At 42.0% G+C, this 13,030-nt stretch overlaps 1 protein-coding gene across 1 annotated transcript in view; it reads left to right on the forward strand.

Annotated features, from left to right (window-relative positions):
* Nucleotides 1-3,054, forward strand: part of DPT (dermatopontin) — a 29,364-nt gene extending 26,310 nt beyond the window's left edge. Inside the window, exon 4 of the mRNA XM_084249110.1 lies at nt 2,829-3,054. Coding sequence (XP_084105236.1) covers nt 2,829-2,895 — 67 coding nt within the window. The 3' untranslated portion in view covers nt 2,896-3,054. The remainder of the gene's footprint in view (nt 1-2,828) is intronic.
* The last annotated feature ends 9,976 nt before the right edge of the window (nt 3,055-13,030 follow it).

A 13,030-nucleotide genomic window follows, 5' to 3' on the forward strand; every position in this document is an offset into this window, starting at 1 on the left:
ACTATGGAAGCCTGTGTCATTTAGCAGGGGTGAGTAACCCCAAAACACAACACTGGATAACAGCCTAGCAGGTGCTTGCTGTTCCTAATGATGTCTCCAAGTCAACAAGAAAATTAGTTCTGTGTTCCCTGCTTAAAGAAGGCGGGCAAGGATACAGTAAAGAAAGGATATCATCCAAACTTATTGTAAAATAAATGTATTGGGGTTGTTTGAATGTTCAGTTCTATTGGCTTAGAAATTTTAAGCTTTGTGCATTAATCCAGAATCCTGAAAACTGAGATATTATGTCAGGCATTTGTTTAAAATGATGAGACCCATGCAGTGATGAAAAGATCACTAGCACAGTGTGAAAGTCCTCAGCTCTGCAGACAGATACTGAAACCACTGTCAGTGCGGCTCACCAGGCCCAACTTTCTTTTCCTCTATATGCAAGTCATAGTGTTTTCTCCTGTACTGGACTTGTTAATCTGGCCACAATTGACAGCTGGAAGCAGATAATTCTTTATTGCAGGGGTCTGTGCTGTGCCTTCTAGATGCTCCTACCCCTAGAAGGCAGTAGCAACAGTGCACCCCTCACTTCCCAAGTTGTGACAACTAAGGCTCCCTGAGGAGTAAAATTGTCTCTGGTTGAGAACACTGTCCTGTGAGAAAACCAAAGACCAAGCTTGTTTGAGTCTCTTGGTCCTTTTAGAACCAAATCTAAATTTTGCTCAGCATCAATTCATAGTGTTTTTAAAGTGTGAAAAAAGATTAAATCCTGCCATTTGCAACGACATGGATGAAATAAGTCAGTCAGAGAAAGCCAAACAAGGTATCACTTCACTCAGGTTAGATAACAAAGCACTAAATGAATGAAGAAAACAAATCAAAAGTTCTTAGACTATAAAAACAAAATGGTGATTACCAGACGGAAAGGAGGAAGCAGAGTGGCTAAATTGAGTAAAGGGATCAATTGCATGATAAATAATGAAAGCTAGACTTTTGGTGAAGAGCATAATATAGTATATACAGAATTTGATATATGTCTGTACACCTGAAATCTCATGTTACTACAATTTTAAAAAGAGTATACTGAATGCCTGCTCATAGATCGTAATCATCACATTCTTGTCTGCAGTAATGAAATTCGTTTGATAAACAGGCATGCTACCAATCTGCTAATCTCTGCCTAAAACAAGTCATGTCCTCTTTTGACAACCACAATAATAAATCAAAGGTTGGTCACCCAGGCTCTTGAAGATCTGAACTGGAGGAGCCAGCAGGGACTCTATTTGCAATCACTCTAAACAAACAATTTGGAACAGCAGCCTCAGAATGTTAAAGCTTGTGAAAGGCTAGTTGAGCAACACCACAGAGCTGGCAAGAGCAGAACTAAGGGTGGTCAGCCCTGTCCTCCAGGTCAGAGGCTGGAAGGAGACCTTGTTAGTGCTGGTGCTTAGAGTCAACTAGGAAGAGACACCACAGATTGAAAAGAGGATATGCTTTTGAAACGTTGTGTGATCAAATACGAGATGACTGTTTTTGCCCTTTGACAGGACTGTGCAAAGAATGTGACAGCCATTTCCTGGGTTCTGAGTACCTAGTTATGAAGACAGTGTGATGTAAGAGAAAGATGAGGTTTGAGTCAAAAAAACTTGGACTCTGACATTGTCACCTAATTATCTTAAAGAAAATCACTTATTTCTCTGATTCTACTTCTTTCCCTAATCACTGCAACGTTGAGAGGATTAAATGAGATGTCAGATACACTGGAGGTGTCCAGTGAACTGTAATAATAATCCTCATCACTGCCATTAGGCCCAGAGAGCTGCATGCAAACTAGGCACTCAATACTTTTTGTTAAATGGTTGACCAAAGAATACAGACTTGCCCTTAGCAAAGAATATTCCTTGAAATACATGCACATGGTGTTTTTTTAAATTGAGCAATTTTATATACTCTCATCCCCATGCCTCACCTCTTAAGCAAATATGCAATTCAATTCCTGCTATGCAAGAAGGGCATTTTCCTCTTTTGCTTTGTGTGGTTTGAGGGTTGTTCCTCTTCAATTCATTTCTCCACAGTGGTGTTTTCTGAAAGGAAACACATAGTGTAGTGCATGTGTTACCCAGTACATGGTAAGTCCTCATAGAAGAAAGAATAAATAAGCAAATGGATAGCCTAGTTAAAAGAACATTATTTAAAATGCAATGGAGACCAGGTTAAAGAAATGTTCATTCCAGGGCCTCCCTGGTGGCATAGGGGATAGGTCTCAGCGCTATCACCCCTGTGGCCTGAGTTGGATCCTTGGCCAGGAAGCTAACCCCATATATGGTGCAGCAGACCTCTCCTGTCTCGCCTGCTGCTCCCCTCAGCAGTGTATTGCAGTCAGTCTTCCTGTTCTGCTCCCCACTCTGTCTCTGGTGAATCCTCTCGTCCCCTGTACCTCTGGCCTGTACCCCAGCTCTTCTGTGCAAAATAAATAAATAAAATATTTTAAAAAAGAAAAAAAGAAATCTCATTCCAAACTGTTACCCCATGTACTTGAGGTACCTTTGGAAGCATGCAGGGGTCTGGCCACTAGTGCTGAACTTGACCAGCTGGTAACCTAGGTTGGTCACCTTCAAGGTGCAACTGGAACTGGATGAGGTGCCCAGGACTCCTAACATCAGACGCCATTTACCTGTTGGTTTCCTAGAGACTTCCTAGAAATGCCAGCTTGAGAGCAAAGTGGGATTAGGTGTACTCACATCCTAGATTCTCCAAAGGTTATTCATGGCTTTCTACCAGCAGCAATTCCTCCTAAATATCTTTTCTCACTGACATTAGCTCTTTGTCTCTCCCCACAGGGATCGCCAGTGGAAGTTCATTATGTGCCGGATGACCAACTACGACTGTGAATTTGAAAATGTTTAGATTTGCTAAATCTTGGTGACAGGAAGGGGGCCAAGAGGCCTGAGGGTGTCCACATATGTTAATATCAGTTGGAACGCCTAAGCTGTTTCTCCGGCTCACCTCACTTCTCCCTGAGCTGATTGGAGCTGCAATGCCAGCTTTCTGGGACTTTCTGACTAGTCTCATGCTTATAATAAAATCCACAATACGCCAAGTTACTCACTTTTAACGTGTTCCATAGCAACCGTTTTATATGACTGACAATGGTTTTCTTGCACACCTCCTATATGATGTGCGTGTTCATAGTCTGATACGATGTCTGGCTCCTGGAGCACCTGCCACAGCCTTGCTACTGCTTTAACTACACCATGAGCTGCAAACAGGCCTGGTGCTAAGCAGTGTCTGTGAAAAGTTTTGGTGGAGTGGAGAAAAAGGGGCACATTTTAAGGCAGATGATAATGAAGGATACATGCGGTTGCATCTGTGAGAATCAAGTCCAGAGTCCTCCCCCAGAGCTGACCTGCTGTGTGGGTGTGACTGGCTTCCACCTTCACCCTCCCCAGGAGCCATGCTTGCTTGGAAGTTGAAGTGCGGGCCTCTGCTCACCAAGAGTAAGGACACTGGGCATTATATGGGGAGATGGAAGGATTTGGGAACAGAGATGAAAGACATGGGATTGGAAGAACTTTCTGAATTGGAAAAAGAATGGTAATGAGAACAAATACAGGTAACAGTGGAACCCCTAAGAATCAATCTCAAGTTAGATAAAAACAAAAAAGAGAGACATCAGTAAACGGGACTCGGATTAGAAATTTGGGGAGAAGAGAAGCATGGTCAGCTTGCTTTGAGAAATGGAAAAGGGGGTTTGAGTCACTGGCACCTGAAGGCATGGCCAGGACTCCTGGGAAAGCTGTTGTATGCCCAGGAGTCAGGGGAAATTCTAGCAAAGTCATCTGGATTGGGCCTGAGTTTCTGGATGGGAAAGGCTGCTTTGGAGATGCACGTCCCTCCTTTGTGTAGTTTAGGGGTGTCTTCTGCAGAGGTGGCACTCTTTTTTCCCATTTTGATGTCTCTGTCCCCACCCTTTGTACCCTCCTCATCATAAAAGGAATAAAAATCTAATATTCACTATGCTTCAAATGTTAAGGGTCAGTGTTTACTATCTCTCCCCCCTCTTTCTGATTATTCATCCATTCTAGAGATGACTAATGTGATTTGGGCCAAGTACCACAAAAGGGTAGGAATACTATAACAATGATGGAGTATGGTTGGGTAATCTGATAATGAAAGCATAAATTGCTGGGCCTCCCTGGTGGTGCAAAGGGTTAAGATGCAACCTCTGAAGCTATCTGCAGCCACTGCAGCACGCGTTCAAACCCTGGCCAAGGAGATACCCACATGGTGCAGCAGACCTCTCCTGACTTGCCCCCTGCTTCCCTCAGCAGTGTATTTCAGTCAATCCTCCTGTTCCCCACTCTGTCTCTGGTGAATCCTCTCAACCCCTTGCACCTCTGGCCTGTACCCCATTTCTTGTATGCATAAATAAATAAATCTTTAAAAAAAGTGATAAGCATTTTCATTAAGGATTGGACAAGGGATATAATCATACTTTTTGGCCTTTGGGTCTAGCTTCATTCATCCTCAGCATCCTTCAGCCATTCTTGTACCAATAAGTCATGTGCATTTTTAACCATGAGGAATCCTTATTTCTTTTATCCACAGTTTGCCTTTTGCTTTCAGATCTATGTGATGCTCCCCTCCTCAGCTCCCCCAGGGGACTCAGGAGGGCAGTCATCCAGGCAAAACTACCGAAGTTGTCCACTCATCTACGAGGCCACAATGATGAGTCTTGGACAGTGATGCTACATTTCCCGGTCAAGTTTCTGGTGTTGTGAACAGGCAGTCAGAGCTAAGGACATCTTCTTCCTTTGCTTCAAGTCTGAGGCACTGTTTCTTATTATGAGTTTGCTTTATTTCTGCCATTCCATTGTTTCCACTGCTCTGGCAATTTTAATTTACAAAAGGCTTCACTGTTATTTTTCACAAAGGGAACCATTAATATTTTAACAATTACAGTGCTTGCTCAGGATGACAGCCAAGAAATGGCCTTACTGGGTGTATAAAGCACAGCTGGAAGGCGGGGAGGCTGCAACAGAGCACACGTCAAAGGACTTCTAGACTCTCCACCATGCTCACCCACACTCTCTCTTGCACCCCCATTCTCTCCTAAGTCTTCTGTCTTCATCATGGCTGCAAAATCAGCCAATCCACTTTGCTTGTTTCCTTCCAGTTATGCTTCACACACAATAAAAGAAAAAAAGAGAGAAAGAAATCCACAAGAAGTGCCTGTGCCAAGTGGAAGAAATGGAGAGGCTTTTTACTAAAAGAAAAACTTCTTGACATCTTGGCCTATGACAATGACATCAAAGACATTATCAACTTGGTTCTAATCTGAATAATTTATACTTTCTATCATATGTCAACCAGTAAGAACTAAACATCAGAGGGGAGTTAAATCCATGATCTTATGACTGCAAACTATCTCTCCAAGCTCTTGTTATTTGAAGCTTCCTAGTTGCTCCATGACCTTGGATAAGCACTTTGCCATACTCTTTTAAACAATAAGCCCACTGTTTAAAATTAGGTTATTATTCCAGGTAATCATCGTGTTTTCTTGCAATTTTAGAATTCTTTGAACTCTGACCTGTACCAAATTGTTTATAAAAGACTTTCCCATGACTTTTTTTTTTCCAGAGAAGAAGTCTGGAACAAGAGTCTAGAACCCGGGTATTACTCTGGCTCTGACAGAGGGTGGCTGGTTAATATTAGATAAATCCCCAAGTTGCCCTTTCTCCATCTGCCTAACACATATGGAGTTCTTTTCCAAACAACTTCACAAGATAGTGACCATGTAAAATGATGTAAGAGGAAGAAGAGGCAGGGAAGAAAGGAAATTTCCCTTACCCCTCTGGGTTCTCTCCAGCTGGTTGAATAATCAAATTAGCATCAGGCAGATTAATAGGAGGGAAAAAGAACATATGGAGATTCAGTGTAGATGTGAATTCCAAAGCCAGCTAAGAAATGGGGGAGGGGCCTGAATCTTCAAGAGGAAAAGAGTAGAAATCACATGACGAGTTTGGATGACTCATGATGAAGACCAGAGGTTCTATCACTGATGTTTGCCCTGTCATACAGATAATTTTCCTTAACGGAAAAGCTATTTCTAGTAATAACCCTAATTGTGAGTAATATCTACAACTTGATTCTTCTAGGTAGTTAAGGGAGTGATAAGAATTCTTGTGATCCTTTAGGGCCTCAGCTGATCTTAGCTTAAAATAATCCACCTGCCAACATGGCACATCTTGGGAAGGACTCTCCTGAGCATCTTGGTAAGACCTATTCTGACTGCCATGGGGAAGGCTATATGAATATCTGGGGACACCTACCTTAAGAAGAAAATGATTGCTACTCATGCAATCAACAGCCCAATAATGAGAAATGAGAAAATTAACAATGAAGACACAAGTTCAAGAAAGTTTCCTGAGGACGTTAAGTCTATGGTTGACCCTGAAGGACAGCCTCAGCCTCAGACTCCCTCAAAGAGTAGAAACGAGTGTGGGCTCTCAAGTCATCATGTCTGGGCCCAAACCCTGACTCTCTCATTTACCAGCTACATGACCTTGATCAATCACCTCCCTTTCCTGAGACTCTATTTCCTGACCTATAGCGATAATAACAGTATCTATATCATAACATCACAATAAGGATTAAATGAGATCACATAGTGTCTTGGATACAATAAGCACCCAACATATATAGTAATAGGAGTAAGAATATCATTAACACACATCAGAAATAATGTAACTTTGGTAATACCTTATGTAATATAAATAAATTGCATATTAGTAGGTAGATGATAGGAAAGGTTCATGAAAGAAATGAAACTTAAATTTGACTTTCATTCATTCATTTACTCAAGGATAAGACAGTACAGCTGCCTAGAAAAGTCCTTTAAAATAATGATACAAATAGCACACAGCTTAGATTTTCATGGGACTTACAACTTTTCACAGAAAGTTATTTCCATTATCTCCACCAAACTGAAAAGTAACAAGTCTCCTTATTCATTTTTAAACCTAGTTATTAGACTCTGCTGTGCCTTACTAGACACCAAAAACCTGCCATTACATGTCTTCTTTCTCATCCTGAGTCAGCCCTGGCCACCCCACAGGAGCCCAGTTGTCAATGTGAATGAGTGAGCTTCTGTATCAGTGAAAAATGGGGAAGAGGAGCATTCCCAAATGCAAATTATGATATTTTCTGACTTGGACCCTCACTGTTTACTTCTTTGTCTTTTTTTATACTTCTCTGCCTTTCCTGGCTTTATAAAAATAATTACCAGGAAAATGAATAACTATAAGAAAGTGAAAATCAAAATCAACAAAAAACTATGAACCAGAGACACTTTTTGAGGGGTGGGGGGCAGGAGGGGAGGGATTGGGGTCAGAATGGGGGGGTGCAATTGTATGGGGAATATAAAATAAAATTTATTATTTAAAAAAATAATAATAATAATTACCATTGATTGCACTTACAATCAAAAAACAAAAGTAATGTTAATCTTATGGAACAAAAATAGGCACCAGCTGCTAAGCAGTTCAGCCCCAGGATGGTGTTCCGACTGAAAGGTGAGCATATGGTGACTTCATGGAAAGAATGAGATTATAAAACCAGACTCTTTCATCTAACCGGCCGCCTAGTGGGTTATAATTTAATATGCGGCATTACCTGCTCTTCCCAACTCCGTCACCATCCCCAGAGACAATGGAACAGATGTTTGCTGTGTCATATGACCAACAAGAAACCAGCATGTAAAACTCTCCTACTCCCGAAGTCGAGCTTGTTCTTCAAGACCAAGCATAGATTTATTTTCCGCAGGAAACTTTTCTGCACCTTCTAAGGCTGGTTGGGTCCTATCCTGGCTCCCTCAGTACTCTGGACATCATTTTCATTCCCCAAGGGCTTAAGCCGTGTCTTTATTGTTGGTGTCAGTGGCTGTCAAGGTATTTTATGCATCGTGGGCATCTAGGACATCTGCTTTAAAAATAATCTGGCAGTTTAATTGAGAAAATCTATCCATTTCATCCCTTTCAGAGCTGCTCACTGGGGTGCCTCCCTGATCATGCAGGGGTTAAACACACAATGCTATCAAGCTGTCATCAGCCACTGCAACATGAGTTCAATTCCTGGCCAGGGAGCTAACCCACATATGGCACAGCAGACCTCTCCTGCCTCACCTGCTGCTCCTCTCAGCAGTGTATTTCAGTAGATCTGTCTGTTCTGCCTCCTATTCTGTCTCTTGTGAATCCTCTTACCCCTCCCCCGCACTTCTGGCCTACACCCCAGTTCTTGTATGCTAGAAATAAATCTTAAAAAAAAAATAGCTACTCATAAGAGTAAATTGGAAAATACAACAGTCATAATTCATATAAATGTTCAGTAAATATATATCAACAGTGGCACATAATTGCCAATTTTGGACAGTTTATGACCCAACATCTATGTTGAAAACAACATCTGAGCAAACAGCACAGAATTGGGCACTTGGGGGGTAGGAGATACAGTCTTGTTTGCCAACACTGGAAGGGACTGAAAGGACCAAGGGGAAAAGGGTTCAGGTTGGTAAAATTGGTGAAACCCTACCTGCATTGGAAGACTGCTTTTAAGTCTGATAACAGCGCATGCATTCCAGCAAGGCAGAGGCAATGTTTGTTTAATGTATCACTGGCACAACAAATTCTTGATGAATAAACAAAAGCCAGTTCCCTAGAACAAACCCAAACACAGATCATGATTTTATGACCCTTTATGACCCTTGCCTTTTCGTGTTACTCTCAGAGTTTGCTTGGATTAATTCGCCATCAGTTTAACTGAAGTTAGTGAAGCCAGTTTCTTAGAGCTAGTCAGTTTCCTGCTTACATGGTAGCCTGAAAATCACAGACCATCTGTGCTCATGTCCAACCCCTGGTGGATTTTTGACTGGTAGATTTTTTTCTGAACTGGGTATCTCCATGGCTTCTTTTGTTGGCAGACTCAATGGTGTCCTCATTAGCCATTACCTCATGGAAAGAGGTTCTTAGAAATCAAACAAGCTCTGAGTCACATCTGCCTGTCCCCTGTTGAGACAGTACAATTTCATGGGCATTGGTTCTGCCCTTAGTCTTCCAGGAGGAAGAAATAAAAACTATCTCATAGCCTGAAACAGCACAAAGTTGGAGAAGACCTTCACTCTATAGAAACTCAGAGTGAAGACAGGCTCTTCGTTCTCCGTATGTGTAGGCAAGCCACTGGAAGCTTCACAGATCTCTGCAGAGAGGTAGGAAAAAATTTAGTGATTCTTTCCCCATTGTTGGAATAGGGGGCTGAGACTCAGTCCTTCCCACCATGGCACCATTGCTTGCTGTAAATCCATAACCTCACATGTCTGGACTTTTGTACACGTCACATTGACTGTTCAACAAGCTATCATTAATCACCTACTTTGTTCTTGACACAACCTGGAGGAAGCAAATAAGCATAAAATACTCCTTTCCTCAGGGAGACTTTTGTTCTAGATAAGGAAACAAAAATTAATATCTGGAAAGGTTAATAAATAAAAGAAGGCTACTTATGATCAAGTGCACAGTGCATGACAGTCAAGTGTGCAGAGAGTGATATATACAGGAAAACTTACACAATTGCAGAGGTAGGCCGGTCAATCTGGACTGATAAAGTAGAAGACACCAGGACAGGTAAAGGTAGAAGATTCCCACCAGTGGTGGAAACAGTCTTAGCAAACCTATGAAAGTGAGGATGCTACTCAAAAAATTGGTGGAGGCCTTGGGGCTAATGAGATCGATTCTTACATCTTACAAATGGGAGGCTGGAGCCTGCTAGGTCAAGGACTTGCTCAGGGACATTCCATGAGTAAGTGGCACGGCCATGCCTAGAATTCAAGACTCTGGGATCTTAGCTTCAGGGCCCTATCCAGCAGTTTAGTGAGGGGAAGGAAGAGGGAAGTAACATATTCAGGCCCTTTCACTCTGTGCTCTCACAGACGTTCCCATGTTATACTCAGACTTACTGCCGTTTTACAAATAGGCACAAAATTTTCTGAAATAGAAGGTAACTGGCCCAAGATCATAGAGCTAGTGGAAACTGGACTTTGAACTGGCTAATTTCCAAGTCCAGTTTTTCCCTGCTCTATCAGTCTGGAATCAAGGGTTTCCATTAAGAGTACAGAGAGATAATGTTTTTTGCATTTTGCCTTTTATAGTTCCATAGTTGAATGTTGCACAATAAGAAGAAATGAGTCACAAATTGATTCCAGTACTTTACACATTGCCCTCTGAAGGAAAGAGAGCTTTGTAAAGTTGTCTGGAAAAGGTTGTTGGAGGTCTAGAAAGACAGACAAGTGGTCTGAAAAATGATTGTGGTACTACTTTACTTTTTCAGGTTAATTTGGACCTTCCTCATTATAAAACAAAAAAAGAATTCAACGTTTCCTGAAGTTATAACTCTGTTTAATAAATTCTCCATACTTTAGTGTTTGCAAGATAGGCTATTCATACACAATCTAAGTATTGAATTATAGGTGACTGAAAATGGTTTTAGTTACGTCATTATGTCTATCAGTGGAGAAATGGGAACCTTCCAGAATCTCACTAGAATTATTCTGATAGTTGTGATACTAATTACCTCTGCCTGGTCCCCCTATCTCCACAATTGCTTCAACTCTGCACACAGGAGTCACTGCCTTGGTTCTCTTTGTTATGTGTGCTCCAGGAAGAATTCACATCCTCTGAAGAATCCACATCCTCAGTAAGAGCTGCTTCTCTTGAAGGAGAAACCCCCTTAAGGGCACAAATGTGCTAGGCCAATAGATCCACCTCATCTCATCAGGCTCTTTTCCAACATCAACCAAATTGATCACTGGAATTCACTAGATTCAATGACACATACCTCATTTTTTTTAAAGATTTATTTTTATTTATACAAGAACTGGGGTACAGGCCAGAAGCCAGAGAATTCACCAAAGACAGAAGGGGGAGCAGAGCAGGCAGACAACTGAAAACACTACTGAGGGGAGCAGCAGGCAAGATAGGAGAGGTCTGCTGTCCCATGTGGGTATCTCTGGCCAGTTGGGAATCAAACCCACACTGCAGAAGCTGCAGACAGCTTCACAGCTCTGCACTCAACTCGCTGCACCACTGGAGAGGCCCGACACCTACATCATTTTTTATGCAAGTTTCCATCTCCTGAGGCAGCCAGGACTTTGAATTGCCCGCGGCTCTAAATATGTGTACCTAGTAATAATAATGACAATTGACTGTTTTGTACATATCCTGAGTCAGGTACTTTATTCAGTCCTTACATGCACCTTATTGGAATATTCAGAGAAGACTTCTAAGGCAGACTTCTCATTTTGCAATTGCAAAAACTGAGATTCAGAGAGATTGAGTCACTTTATGCAGATCACACAGCATGCACATCAGACTAGACTCAGGCTTAAATTCAAACCATGAGTATTCCAGTAGAGACTGCTATTTTGAGGCTGTGCTATGCTGCCTTCTATAGGCAATGTCATGGACTTGCCAGCTTTTCTCTCATACCCAGAGGCCTCACCCAGCCTGGGCACCAAGATAACATAATATCAAAGTTCATGTAAAGCCCCTTTATTCATCTAATCACTCCTATATTCTTTATTCATAGTTTTACAATTTTATTCCTTCACTATTGCTCTCATTCTCATACTCCTAAATATCTACACTATCTAGACTCTTAGAACTAATGTGCCATGACTTAATTAATGACACATCTTTCATTTTATGAGCTTATGTTTCACCTCCCCACCTTGATTGAATCCTGGCTTTCCCCACAGTTCTCTTGAGTCAGGGCCAGGCCTTTATGTATGCTCTAAGTACTGCAGAACCATCACATATCATTCTCTCCTCTTAAGTCATCCTTGCATTTGACCTATTTATTTATTTTTTTAAAGATTTATTTTTATTTATGCATACAAGAGCTGGGGTACAGGCTAGAGGTGTGGGGTTAAGAGGATTCACAGGGCAGATTGACTGAAATACTTTGCTGAGGGGAGAAGCAAATGAGACAGAAGAGATCTGCTGCACCATGTGGGTTTCTCCCTGGCAGGGGATCAAACTCATGCTGCTATGGCTGTGGATAGCTTCATTGTGCTGTGTCTTAACCCCTTGTGCCACCCACGGAGGCCTGGTTTGACCTATTTATTCTCCACAACCACCTCTATTTAAACCCCTATCATTGCTTCCCAGTCTCCTGAGCTGTAGTCTTTTAATCAGGAACTCCATGCATCTACTTTGAGAAGATTTTTTCTCAACATAAATCCTGTATGTTACATCCCTTCTTAAAGCCCTTTTGTGATTCCTTATGACATTCCATGCAGAACAAGCATTTCTTTCCATGGCCTGGTATCCATTACACCCTGGACCTCAGGTACTGAGCTCCAGTCAGGCAATTACACACATTTCCCTGAAGAGACCTAGTCCCTCCACCCCTTTGTGCCTGTTCTTCCCTGTATCTGAGGCCTCTGTACTGCACTTCTCTCCCTGGACGGCTGGCAATGCTGTATTCTCTGCTTCCCAGGGTGAGGTCAGAATCCATCGCTAGTGCTGCCATAATCCCAAATTATACTTACTTCCTAGCACTTGGCGTATATTTATATTTTTTAAAGATTTATTTATTTATGCATACAAGAACTGGGGTACAGGCCAGAGTTGCAGGGGGTGAAAGAAGTTACCAGAGACAGAGTGGGGAACAGAACACACTGCTGAGGGGAGCAGCAGGAAAGACAGGAGAGAGGTCTGCTGCACCATGTGGGTTAGCTCCCTGGCCAGCCGGGGATCGAACTCATGCTGCAGAGGTTGCAGACAGCTTCACAGTGCTGTGCTTAACCTCTTGTGCCACCAGGGAGGCCCATATGTTTGTATTTTTCTGCTTTGACAGTGACAGTGCTTTGTCTTTTTGTACCCAGTGCCCAGCATATAGTAGATATTGACTACATAAGTATTTAAAGAGTCAAAGAAATGTCTCCTAACACAGGACAGTTGCTAGTCCCACAGAAAACAATTACAAGTAG

Source organism: Talpa europaea (genome assembly GCF_964194135.1).
Source record: "Talpa europaea genome assembly, chromosome: 12".
In the NCBI taxonomy this organism is placed as follows: Eukaryota; Metazoa; Chordata; class Mammalia; order Eulipotyphla; family Talpidae; genus Talpa; species Talpa europaea.